The sequence below is a fragment of the Canis lupus genome, chromosome 5, assembly GCF_048164855.1.
Source record: "Canis lupus baileyi chromosome 5, mCanLup2.hap1, whole genome shotgun sequence".
In the NCBI taxonomy this organism is placed as follows: domain Eukaryota; kingdom Metazoa; phylum Chordata; class Mammalia; order Carnivora; family Canidae; genus Canis; species Canis lupus.
In genome coordinates this window covers 35173957-35195623 of record NC_132842.1, presented here as the reverse complement: position 1 = coordinate 35195623, position 21667 = coordinate 35173957, and the positions used below count along the sequence as shown (strand labels likewise).

General features: G+C 40.7%; 1 protein-coding gene across 24 annotated transcripts in view; it reads left to right on the top strand.

The window, feature by feature from the left end:
* ZMYND11 (zinc finger MYND-type containing 11) overlaps positions 1-21667 on the top strand; it is a 131042-nt gene that overhangs the window by 34792 nt on the left and 74583 nt on the right. For all 24 annotated transcript variants that reach the window (XM_072826002.1, XM_072825995.1, XM_072826013.1 and 21 more), the window contains one exon: positions 20341-20475. In XM_072826002.1, coding sequence (XP_072682103.1) covers positions 20360-20475 — 116 coding nt within the window. In that variant the 5' untranslated portion in view covers positions 20341-20359. The remainder of the gene's footprint in view (positions 1-20340; positions 20476-21667) is intronic.

The window sequence follows — 21667 nt, the reverse complement described above, 5'->3', positions numbered from 1 at the left end:
TTATCAGTTTTGTTCTTCCAGAGAATCAGCTTTCCCTTTTATTGAATCTCTCTTTTAAAAGTCTGTTATGAAAAAAATAAGTCTGTTTTCATTGATTGCTGTTCTGTGTGTGTGTATAATTTCCTTCCACTTTATTGGTTTCATTTTTTATTTTAGATTTTCTGGAGGTTGGATGTGTAGATTATTGCTTTTTAGTGTTCTCCCATCACCTATGCAGTTATGCTAGAAGTTTTCCTTTTAACTACATCGTAGAACTTTTGGTGATTAGTATTTTATTCCTTTTGTTACATTTTCATTCTTTTCATTATATTTCTTGATTTAACATTTGTGACTTTCAGCGACCTATATGTTATTTAGAAGTATGTTTTTTAGCTTCCAAAAACAGATATTTTTGTGTTTTTTGTTACTGATTTCTTCTTCAGTTCTGTGGGCAGAGAGCAAACTCTGTAATTTCAGTCCTTTGAAATTTGTTGAGACTTGATCTGCCCAGTGTGTGATCATTTTTGTAAACATTCCATGTGTGTTTGAACAGAATCTGTGCTTGTTGACTGCAGAGATTTATGTAGATGAGGTCAGGTTTGTTCCATGTTTCTATAAATCTTCTGTGTATTTAGCAGTTTTTTTCTTTTACAGTTGAGAGAGATATGTTAGAATCTGTTGTGACTGGATTTGTCTCTTTTTGTTCTGTTTTGTATGTTTTGACGTTAAGTACATAAACGTAAGAGTATTTCCTAATGAGTTGAATCTTTTTATTATAATGGAATGACCCTGTTTTCCCTTAGTAATACTTAGTTGTTACACTCTTCTTTTTGTTATTACAGCTTTATTTGATAATATATTTCTGCATGGTGCTTTCTTTTTTGACTCTGCAAATTTTTTGTTTCCTTATATAAGATTTTCTTTTTGCAAGTAGCATTTAGCTGAGATTTTGTTTTAAATCCAAGCTCAAAATTGTTGTCTCTTATTGAAGATACTTTGTTTAGATTTAATGTAATTACGAATATATTTGGGTTTTAATCTGTCATCATAATATGTTTTTTATTCATCTTGTGCCTTTTTCTTTCTTGTTTGTTGTTTGAGATGGTGTTGATAAAGCATCTTGTATTCTCTTTCTCCATCTAATAGCTTGGTCCTTATGTGTTCTTTTTACTAACTGTTCTTTTATTAATTACTCTAGTGGCAGTAACGTGTCCTTGATGTGTCAAGGTCTAATACAGGTTTTTATTTTTCCCAGATAATGCGAGGAACTTAAACATTTAAATTCTGTATGTATTCTAAATCTAGAAGACAGTATTGTTGTTGTATTATACACTCAGCATTTACTTAGATTTACCTACATCTGTACCTTTCTCATTGCTCTTCATCCCTTTTCATAATTTCTGAGTTTTCATCTGGGATTCTTCTCCTGCCCAAGGAACATCTCCAGTGTCTGTATTGTGGGGCTACTGTGATAAAGTCTTGGTTTTATAAACTGTACCTTATTCACCTTTCATTTTTGTAGGTATAAAAATTTCAATTGGCAGCTATTTTGAGAACTTTTTAGACATTATTTCATTGTCTTTCGATATCCATTGTTCTGATGACTCCTTTTGAAGTTTTATTGTTGCTCATTTGGAGATAGTATGGCTTTTCCTCTAGTGACTTTAACTCTTCCCTCTTATCTTTGGTTTCAAGCAATCTTACAGTGAAATGCCTAGGTGTAGTTGTGTTCACTTGGTTTTGTTTTCTGGGAATGATTCTTGGTTCTGAGGCTACATGCCTTTGTCAGTTTTGGAAAATTATCAGCCACTGTCTCTGAAAGTCAGTTCCTCTTCAGTCTTCCTTTTCTCTATTCTTAGGATCGCAGTGAATATATTAGACCTTATTACGTCCATATATGCCTCATGCTCTTGTTTATCCATGCTTTCTTCTGGATGCTTCCTTTTGAGAATAATCCTCCGGTTCACTAATTCTCTCGTCTGTATCAAATCTGATAGGAAATCATTCATGGAGTGCTGTAGTTATTGTACTTTTACAAGTCTGTCCTTTCCACTTAGCTTCTTTGCATGTTCTTTGCTGGAGTTATAAATCTTTTAATTTCTTGAACATATCAAGCATTATTTTTTTTTCAAGATTTTATTTATTTATCTGACAGAGAGAGAGTGGGAAAGCATGCATGAACAGGTGGAAGGGCAGAGGGAGAAGCATATTCCCCTCTGGGCAGGGCGCCTGAAGCAGGGCTCGATCCCAAGACCCCAGGATCATACCTGAGCCTCAGGCAGGCAGAGCCTACTGAGCCACCCAGACGCCCCAAGCATTGTTATCTTAAAGGCCGTGTCTAATAATGACCCATCCAGAACTCTTCCTGCAGTTTGTTTCCATTGTTTTTGTTTTGCTTTTCTTGCCTTTTGGTGATACCCTCTTACTCTTTGTGGATTTAGTTATTTTTACATATGTTCCAGATACTGTGATGAAAAATTATAGGAATGAATTGAAATTCAGGATGATGTTATCCAGAGAGGATTTGTATTTGCTTCTGACAGCCAGCCAGGGGCCCCAGTAGACCTAGCTTATATTAATCTGCTCAACCGTTGAGGTGATTTGAAATTTAAGAAAAATGGTAGTTACTTTTATAGTTAATGAGGTACTTTCCTTTTCTGCTAGGTTATTATTTTATGTGTGAAGACTGAATTCCTTGTCCGTTTTCTTACTCCTAGGAGGCAGGCAGCCCCTTGGTGTCTAAACTTAAAGTTTAGGGGATTACAGTATTCCTCTCCTCCCATACTAGGCACTCAATTCTAATTTTTAATCCTCTTAGCCCTGTATGTGTTGAAAGTTCCGCTCATGTTCTTAGTTGCTCTTACAGCGTTGCCAGGTGCCTCTGTAAGGAGAAATGTGACTCCAGATACAAGGCTTACCTCTTGGTTTTCTGTTTGCCTTGATCTTAAATTCTGTAAGTTTTCAGTGTTTGTTCGTTGATGCCTTCAAACAGATTTTTTTCTTTTCAGTTCAGTTTTTCAGGTTCTCATGGGCAGGTACTTTGCTGTTACAAGACTGTAACATTCTGTGTAGTAGTTTATTCAATTTCTAATGATTAAGGAACACACATACCTGACTAGTTATACACAACTCAGTTTTATTCAAAGTGCAATAATTACATGTATATTTTTTATAAAGGACAGGTATAAATTAATAAAAGTTCATATGTCTCAATTTTTCATAGCTTTCCACTTCGTAACTTTCAAATATTGTTTTTTTTTTTTAAAGATTTTATTTATTTATTTGAGAGAGAGAGACAGAGAGACATAGGAGCAGGTTGAGAGGCAGAAGCCAACTCCCTGCTGAGCAGGGAGCTCAATGTGGGGCTTTGATCCCAGGACCCTGAGATCATGACCTGAGCTGAAGGCGGATGCTTAAACAACTGAGCCACCCAGGTGCCCCTTAAATATTGTTAACTAAATATGGCTGTAGCTCATAGTTTTCAGAATTTTAGGGTAAATATTATCTTTCTGATGGCTCATGGCAAACACACATTCAGAGACTGATAAAAGTCAAAGATAATTTCTTTTTAAATGGAATAAAATCGGATTTGTAAGAATCTATTAATTGTATTGTTTTTCATTTTCTCACATCACAGCTTATTTCTGATATGTCCATTCATTGTGATTTTATGAAATGATGGTAAAGCCAGTCTGATAGTCTGTTTGGGCTGCTGTAACAAAATACCACAGCCTGGGTAGTTTATAAACAATAGACATTTATTTATGACCATTCTGGAGGCTGGACATCTGTTGCAGGTGCCATCGTGGTTCAGGGAGGGCCTTCTAACCAGTTGGACTATTGACTTCTCCTGTCTTACACAGAGATATCTCTGGGGCCACTTTTGTAAGGCCACGACCCTCAGGACTTCATCATCTCTTAAAGGACACACCATCTATACCATCACCTTGGGCATTAGGTTTTCAGCATGTGAATTTTGGGGGAACACAAATGGACACAATGGCCTTGTGAAAATTTTAGTAGGAAGGCAAAGCTTGACATAAGAAAATCCATCTGTGTAATATATCACATTAGTAGAATGAAGGAAAAAAAATATGATTATATCCATTGATGCAGAAAGGTATTTGACAAAATCCAAAATCCTTTCAAGATTAAAAACTAGCAGGAAACTAGGACTGGTAGGACCTTTCTCAACATGATAAAGGGCATTTATGAAAACCCAAACTACTACTGTAGACAACTGTGAAAGATTGAAAGCTTTCCCTTCAGATCAGGAACGAGACAGAGATGCCCGGTTTCATTAATGCTGCTTAATACTGTTCGGGAAGTTTTGGCTAGAGGAATGAGACAACAAAGAGAAAAGGCAACCACATTGGAAAAAGAGCAATAAAACTTTGAAGGTGACATGATCAGGTATTGAGAAATTTAAAAGGAATACATGAGAAAGTTACCAGAACTAATAAACAAGTTCAGCAAAGTTGTAGGGTAGTCAGTTGTGTTTCAGTAACACCAGCAGTGAACTACCAGAAAAGGAAATTAAGGAAACAGTTCTACTTACGTTAGCATGTAAAAGAACAACATACCTGACAATGAGCTTAACCATGGAAGTAAAAGACTTGTATTGTACACTATAAATTATAAAACATTGCAGAAGGAAATGAAAGAAACCAAAATAAATGAAAAGACATCTTAGGCTCATGGATGGGAAAACAGAACTACTCAAACCAGTATAGAGTTCAGCACAATCTCTATGAAAATTCCAGTGGCCTTCCCCCCACCCCCCAACCCCCCAAATTAAAAAGCTGATCTTGAAATTCATGTGGAATTTGAAAGGGCCCTAGATAGCCAAAATAGTTTTGAAAAAGAACAAAATTGGAAAACAACATACCTGCTTATTTCAAGATGTACTTCAAAGCTATGGTAATCAAAACAGTATGGTACTGACATATGGATAAACATAGGGAATTTAGAATTCTGAAATAAATTCATATATCTGTGGCCAGTTTTTTTTTTTTTCATTTTAATTCCAACATAATAAACACTGTTATATTAGTTTCAGGTATACAGTGTAGTGATTTAGCACTTGGTTACATCACTCAGTGCTCATCACAAGTGCTCTCGTTCATCCCCATTGATTTCATGCATCCCCCACCCTCTCCCCTCTGGTGACCAGCACTTTCCTCTCTGTAAGAGTCTCTTTCTTGGTTTCTCTCTTTTTTTCTTTGCCCATTTTGATTTGTTTCTTCTGTTCCACATATGAGTGAAATCTTACAGTATTTGTCTTTCTCTAACGTATTTTGCTCAGCATAATATACTTGAATTCCATCCATGTCATTGCAGATGGCAACATCTCATACTTTTTTTATGGCTGAGTAATATTCCATTGTATATACATACTACATCATCTTTATTCATTCTATTGATGGACACTTGGTCTGCTTCCATAATTTTGCTATTGTAGATAATGCTACTGTAAACATTGGGGTGCATATGTCCCTTTGAATTAGCGTTTTTGTATTTTTGGGTAAATACCTAGTGGTGCAGTTGCTGGCTCGCAGGGTAGTTCTGTTTTAAAATTTTGAGGAACCTGCATATTATTTTCCACACTTTGGCCAATTGATTTTTTATAATGATGCCAAATCCATTCAATTTGAAAAGCATAGTCTCTTCAAAAGATGGTGCTGGGATAACAGGATTTACACATGTAAATGAATGAGTTTGGATTCCTTCCTCATACCATAGACAAAATTTCAAAATGGATCAGTGACCTCAACAGAAGAATTAAAACTGTTAAGTCTCTTAGAAAAAAACATAGGGATTAATCTTTATGATCTTTGATACTGCTGTGGATTCTTAGGTATGACACCAAAGCAGGAGAAATGAAAGGAAAAATATATTTTATTTTACCAGAACTAAAATTTTTTATGCATCACGACCACAGGACGTTATCAAAGTGAAAAAGAACTTAAAAATTGGTTGGGACGCCTGGGTGTCTCAGCGGTTGGGCGCCTGCCTTCAACCCAGGGTGTGATCCTGGAGTCCCAGGATCAAGCCCCCCATCCGGGCTCCCTGCGTGGAGCCTGCTTCTCCCTCTGCCTGTATCTCTGCCTTTCTGTCTCATGAATAAATAAAATTTAAAAAGGACTTAAAAAATTGGGAGGAAAGATTTGTAACACATACAGATTAAGAGACTATTTAGAGTGTGTAAGGAACTACAGCTCACCAAGAAAAAGATAAACACCATTAAAAATGACCAAAGGACTCCCAATAGACATTTCCCCAAAGAAGATAAATAGCCAGTAAACATGGAAAGATGCTCAATGTCATTAGGGAAATGCAAATCAAAAGCATAGTGAAGGGACGCCTGGGTGGCTCAGCAGTTGAGCGTCTGCCTTCGGCTCAGGGTGTGACCCTGGGGTCCTGGGATTGAGTCCCGCATCGGGCTTCCTGCAGGGAGCCTGCTTCTCCCTCTGCCTCTCTCTGTGTGTCTCTCATGAATAAATAAATAAAATCATTAAAAACAAAAACAAAACCACGGTGAGATACTACTTCATACCTACTAAGATCGCTATGAAAAAACCAAAACAGAAAATAGTGCATGTTGGCTGGGACATGGAGAAATTGGAAATTTCACACATTGTTGGTGTGCTATAAAGTGAGATAGCTAGTGTAGAATACAGTTGGGTGATTTCTGAAAAGGTTAAATGGATTACTGTATGATCTAGAGTTCCACTTCTGGGTATGTACCCAAAGAATTTAAATAAAGGGGCACCTGGGTGGCTCAATGGTTGAGTGTCTGCTTTTGGCTCAGGTCGTGATCTTGGGGACCTGGGATCAAGTCCCGAATGGGGCTCCCTGCCCAGTGAGGAGTGTGCTTCTCCCTCTTGCTCCCTGCCCCAACTTGTGCTCTGTCTTGCTATCTCTCTCAAATCTTTTTTTTTAAGCTACTAAATTGCATACTTCTAGTGGATGAAAATAGTATGTGAATTATATCTCCATAAAGGTGTTAAAAAAACAAAGGGTTAAGTCTTTCTTCCCCATGCACATTGTTTTTTAAGCTAGTATTTTGTCAAATCCAGAGGCCTGTCAAGATCATAGTTTACTGTTATAGCTAATAAAATAACTGAAACATATTTGTTGTTATTAGGGATCTTGATCAGTGTTTTACATGCTGTTATTTTCTGTTGCTAAAGTAGTGTAATTTGCTTTAAATAAACAAGGTAGGTTTCCTAGCAGAAGTGCTCTGTTTTGCAAGTTCTCCATGTTCTATACTTGGTAAATATGGAAATTGGGCAGCACCTGATTGTTTTGGAGGTTCTTTTTTTTAATGATTTTATTTGATACAGAGAGGGAGAACAAGCAGGGGGAGTGGCAGGGAGAGGGACAGGGAGAAGCAGGCCCCCTGCAGAGCAAGGAGCCTGGGCTGGATCCTGGGACCCTGAGATCATGACCTGAACTGACGGCAGATGCTTCATCGAATGAGCCACCCAAGTGCACCTGTTATGGAGATTCTTGAAGGAATACAGTTGTTCTGTAGTCTTGAGACTTAGTAGCCAACCAGTTACTATCATAGACTAAACTAGCTTTATTCTTTCTTTTATTTTTATTTTTAATCTCGGGGCTTATCCAGAATGCATTCAGTCAGTAAGCACTTACTCTATACTTCACGATACAAATTGTTAAGGACATAAAGTTTGAAATGTGGCCTGCTCTTAAAAAACCTAATGCTGGGGATCCCTGGGTGGCTCAGCGGTTTGGCGCCTGCCTTTGGCCCAGGGCACGATCCTGGAGTCCCGGGATCGAGTCCCGCGTCGGGCTCCCGGCATGGAGCCTGCTTCTCCCTCTGCCTGTGTCTCTGTCTCTCTTTCTCTCTCTATGTCTATCATAAATGAATAAATAAATCTTTAAAAAAAGAAAAAACTATTTGAGAAATTTAAAAAAACCCAATGCTGAGTAATGCATATAAAATAATTATATAGCAATCAATAGCAACATGGCATTAATTGTAATTGTAGACTTTATATATATAGCTTGTTACAATAAAAACTGAATATAACCTAATTAACTTAATGGTAACTAATAATAAAGCAAGTTATAGTAAGGAAGATATCTTTTGGAAGATACTAACAAAAGACCAAACATCTCAAAGAAACTAATGCTAGTATAGATTAGAACTTAATGTATGATTAGACGTGTATCACATTTCACTGGAGAAGAAAGAAATCTCAGCAAATTGTGCTCTCTCTAGGATAAATATAGGAAAATATAGCCTTCTATATTTTCACCTCATGTTGTATTCAGAAAGTAACCCCACAGTTTCTGTTTGGGCATGTGAGTTGTTTGGAATTTGCCCCTGTCCTAATAACAGGTAAAAAGCAGAACTGAAAAGCCTACCAATGTACTGAGATTTATTAATGCAATGAGGCCACAGGACAAATTGCTGCCACAAATGTTGGGCAGACAGAATTTACTGTAGCCCCCCGCCACCCCCCACCCCCCGCAACTTCCTCAGGAACCAGTGCTTGGTGAGAAAACTGGAGTATGACTGATGAATTGCAGGAGGCCCAGGGTGGGCATCTGAGTTACAAATCCAGGGGTACCCAGTATTTCATGAGATTTACTTCTAGGAGCTCTACCAAAAATCCCCTTGGGATTCCATTGAGGGGGGAGGGGAAAAGGAACCACTTAAACATAGACCAGAGCATTTTTCTGTCCTAACAAGGCCTGCCTGCAGGAGGAACTTCAACCAGAGCCTGACCAACCCAGCGAAGGGAAATACCCCATCCAGCTCACTCTAGCAATACTGTCGTACTAGTAGGGGACACAGAACGGGAAGTCCTTGGGAAGATCACAGTGCCAGGGACACAGGCTCTCGCCAACTAGTGAGACTGACTCCTGGGACTCCAGAAAGCATTCCCCACACCTCACACTGCATGCCGGCATTTACTATGGAAGGAAAATAAAGGGCCTACTCAAAGCAAAACAAACACAAAAGATTGAATCAGCGTCTTAACCTGGGTCTGTATGGCAGAGTTGGTGGGATTATCAGAACAGGAATTTTTATTTCTTTTTTTTTTTTTTTTTTTTTTTTAATTTTTATTTATTTATGATAGTCACAGAGAGAGAGAGAGGCAGAGACACAGGCAGAGGGAGAAGCAGGCTCCATGCACTGGGAGCCCGATGTGGGATTCGATCCCGGGTCTCCAGGATCGCGCCCTAGGCCGAAGGCAGGCGCCAAACCGCTGCGCCACCTAGGGATCCCCGGAATTTTTATTTCTTACGTCTTTCTTTTCTAAAGATATTATTCATTTGTTTATGAGAGAGAGAGACAGAGACATAGCCGAGGGAGAAGCAGGCTCCTCAAGAGGAGCCCAATGTGGGACTCCGTCCTGGTACTCCAGGACCACTGCCCTGAGCCGAAGGCAGACGCTCAACTGCTGAGCCACCCAGACACTCCCTTACATCTTTTTTTTAAAAGAGATTTTATTTGAGGGCGAGAGAGTGCACAAGCAGGGGGGAGGGGCAGAGGTAGAGGTAGACTCTCCCTTGAGCAGGGAGCCTGATGCCCATCTTGATCTCAGGACCCCAGGATCATGACCTGAGCCAAAGGCAGATGCATAACTGACTGAGCCACCCAGGTGCCCCTAGAACAGGAATTTCTTTTTTTCTATATATTTTATTTATTCATGAGAGACACACAGAGAAAGGCAGAGACACAGGCAGAGGGAGAAGCAGACTCCCTGCAGGGAGCCCGGTGGTGGGACTCCATCCCAGGACCCTGGGGTCACGCCCTGATTGGAAGGCAGACGCTCCACCACTGAGCCACCCAGGTCCCCCAAGAAACCCATTTTAGATATAAATACACAAATAGATTAAAATAAATGCGATAGAGAAAGATACACCATACTGACAGTAATGGAAAGGAACTGCTATATATTACTTTCAGATGAAGCAGACTTTTTTTTTTTAAGATTTGTTTATTCATTTATTTATGATAGACATAGAGAGAGAGACACACACACACACAGGCAGAGGGAGAAGCAGGCTCCATGCTGGGAGCCCGATGCGGGACTCGATCCCGGGACTCCAGGATCGTGCCCTGGGCCAAAGGCAGGCGCCAAACCTCTGAGCCACACAGGGATCCCCTGAAGCAGACTTTCAAACAAAGAATGTTATTAGGTGTAAAGGGGAACATTACATAATGATAAACATATCAATACTGAAAGAAGATATGACAATTTTTTAAAAAGATTTATTTATTTATTATTCATGATAGAGAGAGAGAGAGAGGCAAAGACACAGGAGGGACAGCAGGCTCCACGCTGGGAGCCTGACGCCGGACTCGGATGCGGGATTCATTCCTGGGACTCTAGAACCACACCCCGGGCCAAAGGCAGGCGCCAAACCGCCGAGCCACCCAGGGATCCCCAAGATATGACAATTCGTATTTATTTATTTATTTATTTATTTATTTATTTATTTATTTAATTATTATTATTTTTTATTTTTTTTTAAGATATGACAATTCTTAATGTGTGTGTGCTTACCAACGGAGTGTCGAAGTATTTCAGGCAAAAACTATTAGGCTATAAAGGGCAGTAGGTGAATGCATTATTATAGTTGGAGATTTCAGTACCCCTCTCAGAAATGGATAGGTACACAGTTGAACTCAACAACAATATTAACTGGGCATCATCAATATCTATAGACTACTACATCCTACAACAACAGAATATACATTCTTCTCAGGCTCACTTGGAACACTTACATTTTCAGCTATAAACTAAAACTTAATAAATTTGAAAAGATTAGAAATCATACAATGTCTATTGTTAGACTACAGTAGAATTAAAATAGAAGTAACAGAAAGATAGCTTGAAATTTCAAAATACTTGAACATTAACACATAGGCCGGAAAAGAAATCTTGAGAAAATTTTTAAAAATTTGAATTAAATGGGAATGAAAATACCTTATCAAAATTTGTAGAATAAAGCAAAAGCAGTGCTTACAGGGAAATGTACAACATTGAATGTATACGTTAAAAAAGAAGAAAGATTAAAAAAAAGAAAAAAAAGAAGATCTAAAGTCAATATTCTGAGCTTCCACCTTAGGACATAAGAAAAAATTAAATCCAAAATAAACAAAAAAAGAAAGAAAAGAAATAGAGCAGAAAAATGAAGTTGTAAGTAGGAAATCAGTGGTAAAATGAAGTACAAAACTAGTTGTTTGAAAAGATCAATAAAACCGTAAATCTCTAGACAAGCTAACTTAAAAATGATAGAGATAAATATTAGAGGTGAAAGAGGAATTAAAAAGCGGTGGGGGGAAATGAGCTATCATTACTAATCCTCTAAACCATGAAAGGATAATAAAGGAATGCTATAACCAAACCAAACCTCTGTGCCCCTGTTGCCCCTTGATAACCGAGATGAGACAGATCAAGTCTTTGAAAGGCATAATCTGGTGAGACTTCTGCAAGAAGAAATAGTCTGTAGGCCTGTATGAAATAAGCTGAATCTGTAATCAATAACCTTCAAAACCAGAAAGTACCAGGCCCAGATGGGTTCACTGGCGAATGCCCCCCAAACATTTATGGGAGAGTTTATACTTTTTCTCCACAGTCTTTTCTAGAAGGTAGAAGCAGAAGGAAGATTGCTAAATTATTGTGAGCCCAGCATTACCCTAATATCCAATCCAGAAAAAGCATTACAAGAGACTAAAGGCCAGCATCCCTCATGAATGTAAATGTAAGACTCTCCAATATTAGCAAAATGAATCTAATGTTTTATAAAAAGTGCTCTGCCCGTGACTAAATGGAATTTATCTCAGGCACGGCTGCTTCGGTTTCTGGAAATCAGTTAATAGCAATCCATCACTTCAGCAGTTTAAAGAAAAATCACATGATTATTTGAATAGAGGAAGAAAAAAACCATTTGACAAAACCCAACATCCATTCATAATACAAACTTCCAGTGTGGGGGTGGGGGTTGGGGGGTGCTCAACGGTTGAGCATCTGCCTTCTGGCCCAGGGCATGACCCCAGGGGCCCAGGATCAATGAGCGATGAGTCCCTTCCCCGTCTGTGTAACCCCCCCCCCCCCCCCCCCCCCCGCCCCGCCCCGCATCGGGCTCCCTGCAGGGAGCCTGCTTCTCCCTCTGCCTGTGTCTATGCCTCACTCTCTGTGTCTCTTATGAATAAATAAATAAGATCTTTAAAAAAACAACAACAAAACTTCCAGCAAACTAGGAATAGAATTTCCTCAACTTGATAAAGTCTATCTATAAAAACCTTGCACTAATATCCTACTTAATGATGAAAGACTCACAGGTTTTCTGCTGAGATTGGGAATGAAGCAAGGATGTCTCCTCTTAACATCCCTTTTCAATGTTGGACTGGAAGTCCTAGACAAGAAAAGTATACAGATTTGGAAGAGAGAAATAAAACTGTCTTCATTTACAGATGATGTGATTCCACAGAAAATCTGAATGAATTGACACCCACCTGAAACTAAAATAATTATAGCAAGGTTGTGTGATAAAAAATTAATACAGAAAAGCCTATTACTTGCCTGTACACCAGCAATGAACAAGTTGAATTTAAAGTTACAATTACATGTACATTATCACCCCCAAAATGAAATACTTAAAGTATAAATCTGACAAATGTGTGTAAAGTCTATATGAGGAAAATAACAAAATTCTGATGAAATAAATGGAGCGAGAACCCTTGTTCATGGATAGAAACACTCAATATTGTCAACAGATCAGTTCTTCCCAATTTGATCTGTAGATTCAGTGCTATCCCAATAAAAATCCCAGGAAGTCATATTTTGGATATCAACAAAATGATTCTAAAATTCTTATGGGGGGGGGGGAGGGGGAGCCAAAAGATCCAGAATAGCCAACACAGTATTGAAGGAGAAGAACAAATTTAGAGTTTTCAAGACTTCCTATAAAGCTATGCTAATTAAGACAATGTGGTATTGGTAAAGTAGCAAATAGATCAGGGGAATCTATGAAAGAGCCAGGAAAAGAGACCCACGTGAATATAGCCAATGATGTTTGATAAAGGAGCAAAGGCAGTACGATAGAGCAAATATAATGTCTTCATCAGATGATGCTGGCACAGCTGTGTATCCATGTGCAGAAGAATGGGTCTAGACACAGACCTTATACCCCTCACCACAAATAACTCAAAATGGGTCATAGATCTAAAATGTAAAATGCAGAACTGTAAAACTTCTAGAAAATAACAGAGGACACAACCTAGATGTCCTTGAGTATGGCAGTGGCTTTTTAGATACACCACCAAGATGCAGTCTTTGAAAGTTATAATTGATAAGCTAGACTTGGTTAAAATTAAAACCTTCTGCTCTCTGAAAGACAGTATCGAGAATGGTAGAATGAGCCATTTATGCCAGGAGAATTTTGGTAAGATGCACATGTGATAAAGGACTGTTAGGCAGAGTAGACAAGAACTCTTAAAACTTGGCATTAAGAAAATGGGTCTGATTAAAAAAATGAATAAAAAATCTAACATCTCACCGAGGATGATACACAGATGAAAAGTAAGTGTATGAAAAGATGTTCAACAGCCTATGTCATTAGAGAATTGTGAAGTACAATACTGGTTTATTAGCGCACATCTGTTAGAATGGCTAACATCCCCAAACCCAGCCAACACTGATTGCGGATGAGAACCTGGAGCAGTACGAACTCCAGGCCGTGCTGGGGGAGATGCTACATGGCGCAGCCGCTTTGGAAGACTGGCTTGTCACAAAACTAAATGTTCTGTTCCTGTGTGATCCAGCCATCACACTCTTCATTATTCATCAAAGGACCTGAAAACTTACCTGTGGAAACCTGAACCGGGTTGTTTATAGCAACTTTATTCATAATTGCCGAAACATGGGAGCAAGCAAGATATCTTCTAGTCTGTGAATGGATAGATAAACGATGTTACATCCATACAAGGGAGCATTATTCAGGGCTATCACACTGTGAAACAACACGGAAGAAATCATAAATGCATATTACTAAGGGGTCAATCTGAAAAAGCTGCATACATCCTATATGACCCCAACTATGGACATTCTGGAAAAGGCAAAATGATGGAGGTAGTAAAAAAATTATTGGTTGCCAGTGATTGGGGACATGGAGGGATGAATAGGTGGAACACAGGATTTGGGGGACATTAAACTATCCTGATGACAATTGGATGGTGGGTACTTGTTTTTGTGCATATGTGAAAACCTATAGGGTGTACAGTACCGAGGGCAAACCGTAAGTTAGACTGTGGTCTTTGGGGGAAAGTAGTGAGTGGTATGTCAGGGCAGGCCTGTTGATCGTAGCAAAGGTGATTTCTGGCTTGAGGTATTGATAATGGGTGGCAGATGTGTGGAGACACGGGACTCTTATTTCCTGCTGAGTTTTGCTGTGAACCCAAAACTAATCTACAAAACAGAATTTATTAGGTGTTATTACTTTTAAAAACTTATTCACAGATGGATTAAGAAGTCTATTAAAAATTAAAAACCAGGGGGATCCCTGGGTGGCGTAGCGGTTTGGCGCCTGCCTTTGGCCCAGGGCACGATCCTGGAGACCCGGGATCGAATCCCACGTCGGGCTCCCGGTGCATGGAGCCTGCTTCTCCCCCTGCCTGTGTCTCTGCCTCATTCTCTCTCTCTCTCTCTCTCTCTCTCTCTCTCTCTCTCTGTGACTATCACAAATAAATTTAAAAAAAAATTAAAAACCAGGAAAATACACTTGACTATTTTTCTGATCCAAATGTGGGAGGACTTCCAGTCATAAAAGAATATGTAGTTAGCAGGATTTCTGTATAACTCCATGTAATGTTTGCTAAAAGACAAACATATCTCAGGAATAACCTTAATACAAAAAGATATTAATATATAAATGGGAAAATGGTATGAGCAGACTATTAATAAAACATAATTTGAAATTACTAGTAGACTTTGGGAAAGTTTCAACCTAATGTAAGTAATAAAGGAATGACATTCTGTAATGAGATTAAAATTTTAGATTTCATAATAATATTTGATGTAAATACTTTAAAATATTTATAAAACTTGTTTGTTAGTATAATAATAAAACAACAACTTGAACCCATCCACCTCCAGAAGCAAACATCAGAACATACCTAATGCTCTCTGCACTCCTGGTGGGTCCCGTGGATGCATTCTCTTCTCTGCCTCCTGCTATTTTAATCTTACTATCTTGTTTATAGATTCCTGCAATACAGAGCTTTCCTATATATGTATTTATCTCCAAGTATTGCATTGTTAAATTTTGCTTATTTTTTAATTTCTTGATTTGATTTATTTTATTCTCTCAATTGTAGCATTTGCAGGATGTAAGAGGAAATATATAGATGGAAGGGATTGCATTAAATCGGGATTTGCAGGGGTAGAGAATACCAGGATCACCTAGGGGCTAGCCAGAGTTCCTGGAACCAACACTCACCCATTAGGATGACTAGTATCAAAGCCCAGAAAATTACAAATGTTGATGGAAATATGGAGATACTAGAACCTTGCACGTGAGTGGCAGGAAACTAAAATGGGGCACCCACTGTGGAAAACTGAATGTTGGGTTTTTAAAAACAAACATGCAATTGCTGGATCTTATGGTAATTCTCCGGGTGTATTGGAAAGCAGAGTCCCGGAGTCATATTTGTATGCACATGTTCATAGCAACATTATATGCTAAACGTGGATACTACCTAGATGTCCGCCCACAGATGAATGGAAAACCAAATGTGCTACATACATGCAATGGAATAGTATTCAGCCATCAAAAGGAAGGACATATGGGTGGACCTTGAGGACGTGTTGTTAAGTGTCAGGCACAGAAGGACAGATAGTTTCTGATTTCACCTCTGTGAGGTACTTAGATTTGTTGCAAAAGTGAAGCAGAACAGTGGGTGCCGGGGGCTGGGAGCAGAGGGGATGGGGACTTTGTGATTGCTGGATGCAGAGATTCGCTGTCACAGGATGAAGTGAGGTACAGAGTGGATGTATGTAACGCCACTGAACCATACACTTAAAAGTGGTGATGCCAATTTATGTATATTTTGCTACAATAAGAGAAATTGAGGGAAAAATTAGTGAGGAGTTTTGGCTTTGTACTTATAGTTTTTAAACTATAAGCCTCTTGAGAATCACTTTTTTTTTTTTTAATTTTTACTTATTCATGATAGGCACACAGTGAGAGAGAGAGAGGCAGAGACACAGGCAGAGGGAGAAGCAGGCTCCATGCACCGGGATCCTGACGTGGGATTCGATCCCGGACCTCCAGGATCGCGCCCTGGGCCAAAGGCAGGCGCTAAACCGCTGCGCCACCCAGGGACCCCGAGAATCACTTTTGAATGAGCTCCTCTTCCTAAAGGGAGCCAAAAATTGAGGACCGCATTAGATGTCTCTCCGAGTCTTATGGTCTTTTTTTTTTGGCTCATAATGAGGGTTTGCTCTGGGACATTGTTTACATAACATGGAACATAGCTGGAGAAGTTGAATTTCATAATTCTGTATCAGAAGCTTACGTTTGTAACTGCGAGGCCACCTTGAAAGACCTGAAAAATGAGGTCTATCGCTTCTTAGTTGAACGGATAGATTCATCTGAGGAATTTAGAATTAATTGCACAAGGCAGCACATATGTGAGAGTCCTATAAGCAAATCATAACTAGAATATACAAGAGTTGAGTTGGGTTCTAGGGCAGGGGGCTTGGTCGGAGCAAGGAGGCTGGGAGCGAGCCCCAGGCAGAGCAGAGAAAGGGCAGAGCACAGCTTAACCAGGGGGAATCGAGGATGGCAGTTCTGGGCAGACTTAAGAATTTTGAGTAGTTCAGGCATATGTGAGTTATGTTAATGAATGATTTTAGATTTCATAAGGAGGGAAAATCTCAGTGATTGTTCTTTCAAGAGATTTTATCCTAATAGGTCAGGCTGGTTTCGTTGATCTTGTGTCTCAGAATTCCTTGTTCCCATCTTACTTGGTGAGCATTCTTTGCAAGGCTCTCTTTGGGCTTGCGAGCATCTCCCTTATGTATGTGTCTGTGTGGCCTGGTTCAGATTCAGATAGATCCCAGAAATCTTTGGTTTTAACTTTATATCTGTTTTACTTCATCCTTTAGCCTTGATTTTAACCATTTCTAGCCTTTAAGTGACATCACTTCTAGAATTTCTGCTATTACTGTCCTCATTGTGTTCTTTCGGTTATGTTCTGTAAATAGTTATTTATTTTTTAGAATTTTACTTCTTTTTAAAAAAATTTTATTTATTATTTATTCATGAGAGACATACACACAGAGAGAGGCAGAGACACAGGCAGAGGGAGAAACAGGCTCCATGTAGGGAGCCTGATGTGGGACTGGATCCCCGGTCTCCAGGATCAGGCCCTGGGCTGAAGGTGGCGCTAAACCACTGAGCCACGGGGGTTGCCTTATAAATAGTTATATATAATAAATATATCTATTATTTATGTATTTTAAAATGCTAGCTTTGGTTTCATAGGTTTTCTTTTTTGGTTTTATATATTTTCTTTAGTTCTAAATAAATTATTCTTAAATTTATTCTTAAATTTAATTTCACATATGTACTTAAACACAAGTTGAATTGCATGTTTACAAGATATGGTCACTACCCTGAGACCCTCTGTGCTTCTGTTGTCATGTGTTTTATTTCTACATGTGTCAGAGCCGTAATGAAGCCTAACAGTTATTTTTATCTTTGCTTTAGACAGCCAATTATCTTTCAAAGGAACTAAAGATATTTCTCTTCTATTTTCCCATACATTTGCCATTCTTCAGTGTTCCTAAGCTAGAAGTACTGTCCCCTCTGTGTGGAGTCTCCCAGCACATATTTAGATGACCTTTGTCCAGTCTGACCTTACAGTTAGCAGTTGATGCAGATGTCAAACTTCCTTTGCCAGCTTTAGGCTATTTCCTGGCAAGGACTACAGTTTTTCATTTTTGAGTACTTCATGGTGTCTGTCTAGCATAGCGCCGTACACAAAGTGGACATCTGTCGTCTTCAGGTGCACGGGTCTGGCTGAGGTGGGGTCTGGTGGAGTCCCTGCAGCCCCCTGCGGCCTGTACCGCTGCACCTGACCGTCAGGTGTCGCTCAGGTGTCGCTCTGCGTCTTACTTGCTGGTTGGCCCTCCCTCCCTGCTCCCTGGCCAGCAGCCCAGCAGCCCCAGGAAGGCAGTTTGGTGCTCCCCTCCCATCGCAGGTGTTCCCCCCCCCCTGCAAGTGCTCCCCCGCAGGTGCTTCCCCTGCAGGCACCCCCCCCCCCGCAGGTGCTTCCCCACCTCCCCTCCCCCACTCCCCCCGCAGGTGCTCCCCTCCACAGGCGCTTCCCCATAGGTGCTCCCCCCGCTGTGCTCCCCCCGCAGGTGCTCCCCTCCACAGGCACTTCCCCATAGGTGCTCCCCTCACTGTGCTCCCCCGCAGGCACTACCCCTTGCAGGTGCTCCCCCACCCCCTTACCCCGCTCCCCCCCAGGTGCTCCCCCGCAGGCGCTCCCCTGCAGGCGCTCACCCCCGTAGGTCCTCCCCCCACAGGCGCTTCCCTGCAGGTGCTCCTCCCGTAGGTGCTCCCCCTACAGACGCTCCCCTGCAGGTGCTACCCCACAGGCACTCCCTGCAGGTGCTCCCCCTGCAGGCGCTCCCCCGCAGGTGCTCCCCCGCGGGTATTCCCCCCTCACAGGCGCTCTCCGTAGGTGCTCCCCCACAGGTACTCCCCTCCCACAGGCGCTCCCCCGCAGGTGCTACCCCCGCTGTGCTCCCCCGCAGGTACTCCCCCTACAGGCGCCCCCCCGCAGGTGCTCCCCCCGCAGGTGCTCCCCCCGTAGGTGCTCCCCCAGGTGCTCCCCCCGCTGTGATCCCCCGGAGGCGCTCACCCCACAGGTGCGTTGGCCCTGAAAAGTATCCTTATGTTTTAAAGGGGTTTCTTTCCAAAGATGTATCCATCAATTATACTTTTTTTTTTTTTTTTTTAATGATAGTCATACAGAGAGAGAGAGAGAGAGACATAAGCAGAGGGAGAAGCAGGCTCCATGCACCGGGAGCCCGATGTGGGATTCGATCCCGGGCCTCCAGGATCACGCCCTGGGCCAAAGGCAGGCGCTAAACCGCTGCGCCACCCAGGGATCCCCATCAATTATACTTGTAATTGTTATTATCTTTCAGTTCTGTGTCTCTGTCCTGAACCCAACTGGATTTTCCTTAGGTTCTCTTAAAAATTCGAATGCTGGCTTTATGTGTTGGAGATTCTCTCTGTGGAGCAAACTGTGCAGCTATTACGAGTCGTGGTGGGAAGATGTAGGACATTTGGGAATAGCCTAGAAGGGTTCAGAATCCTCCTGCTGGGAAGGTACCTCTGAAGGACAGGTGCTCCGGGGGCCGGCTGAGCCCAGACTCTGGGGAGAGTCTCTGGGTGGGCCTCCGTGGGGCTGCTGCTCCTGCTGGGCTTCGGCAGAGAGAGTGAGCACCGCCTTGTGCAAACAGCCTCTGAGGCTCTGCCAGCGGGTCACGGACACGGGAAGGGGCCGGGCTTCCTTCGCTCAGTCTCTTCCCTTGAGAGAGAGGACGGGCCCGTCGAGGGGGCTCAGTGTCCAGCAGCGGCCCGGGGCCTGCACACCCCGAACCTGCAGCCAGGGGTCCCCAGGGCCGACCCCTTTGCCCGGCCGGGAGCCCCGCCCGCGTCCAGCCCGCACCCCCTGGGCTCTCCTCGCTGCCCCCACGGTGCTGCGGTCGGTGCCCAGCAAAATAACCGACGAGCAACCCGGCCCAGCCGTGTGGACGTTTCTGAGCCTGTGGGCTCACCCATGTCCTCCCCTGGGACACCAGCTCCCAGCCTTTCACACCTCAGTCAGAAATAACTATCTTGTAGTTTGTTTATGGTTTTATTTGAAAGGAAAAATGTTTTCATTTGTCAGCATGTCTACATAAAATTGAAATTTTAAAACCATGAGTATAATAAAGTACCAAAGAATTAGGATATTTGAATTCCATTTATATTGATCTATGAAATTACATATAATATAGTATCAAAAAGTGAAATTTTATGTTATAGTTTTGCTTTGAAATAAAATTGAAATGTATGTATTTTTGAAGTAGCCATTTGTCCTTCTTTGGAAGACCTTTTTAACTCTTTATGAAGTAACAGTGAATAGCAGATTTTACAAAGTATTTGGCAACAGATGGTAGAAAATACAGTTTGTTATACTACATTAGCATATTCACTAGGAGTCAGGAGGTGCTGAGACTGTTACTTGTATTGATAGTGATTCATCGTGTAATCCATGCTTCTTTCCCCTTATGTTTTTGTATATTCCTGCAGTTAAAGAAGTGAACAGGTCATGGCACGTCTAACAAAAAGACGACAGGCGGATACAAAAGCTATCCAGCATCTTTGGGCAGCCATTGAGATTATACGGAACCAGAAGCAAATTGCCAACATTGACCGTATTACAAAGTAAGTGAATCTAAGCAAAAATGTCCTTGTAAAGTTTTTTTGTAAGATTTTGGAGGAGAAAGGCCCAAAAATAACTTCTTAATGCTCATCAACCCATCACAAAGTAACCGTCACGTTTTGTCTTATGCACTTGTTAGAAAAACAACAGAGACATAAATAGGCAGCTTGTGTTACGGTGTTTTATGAATGAATACCAGAGAGGTAAAACATCAGTGTGTTCTATTTACAATAACTTTTAATGATCAAACATTTTTTAACTCTTGAGAAGAAATCTTTAAGTCTTTTTATTAAAAAGGCTTTGCTTTTGTGTCCATTGTCTAAAAGCTGTGAACTGTTCATTGCTCACAGCTACAGGACAAGCGTGCGGGAAACACCCTCCCCTCGGTTCTCAGCCCCCTAAACCAGGATGTCCTGACCATTTCATTCCGTATTTTGGAAGTTATATTAAATAAATCATCAATTTAAGAACAGGTGTTTTTTTATCTTCCTAGTTTCCATGCTGTTTATTTTGGTAGACCAAGATTGGGGACAGGAAATCATCAGACTTCTCTATCAATAGTCACGTTATGTACTAATTACAAGGGGGTCTTCGTATAGAACTTGATTCTGTTTCTCTGAGTATTTTTAAGAGAACAAAGCTAAATTCATCGTCTTAAAAATGTTTGATATATTTTGGTAATTTGGTTAGAATTTCTTTCTTTCTTGGTACACATTCCTTAGATGCTATATGTAAAAGTGGGAAACAGGTGATTTGTGAGCAGTTTAATGAAATGCTTATTTTTTTTCTTATTAATAAGTAACAAAACTGAGTGCTGCATTTTTGTCTCTTACCTACATTCTGTTAAAGATGATAAAGGTTGCTCATGAGATGGGGAGGGACCAGAGAAAGAGAAAGAGTGATGCTGTGTGTTGCTCTGTGTCTGTATTGATGCTCTGAGTACTTAAAAGTTGCTATGTACACCTTCTAGCTCCTGCAGGCCAAGAGAAGAAGAAAATAGTTAACACTTGTGGAAAATACAAATACAATAGTACAGAATAATTCAAATTAGTATGTTTGATTAGACAGCAAATAATTTGAGGGTGTGTTACAAAGTACAAGTTGCAGCAAGGTGGTATTGACCTAAAAACATTTTTTCAAAACCTCAAGAATACAAAGTCATAACTATTTTCCTATGGCTGGGATTTTTTTTTT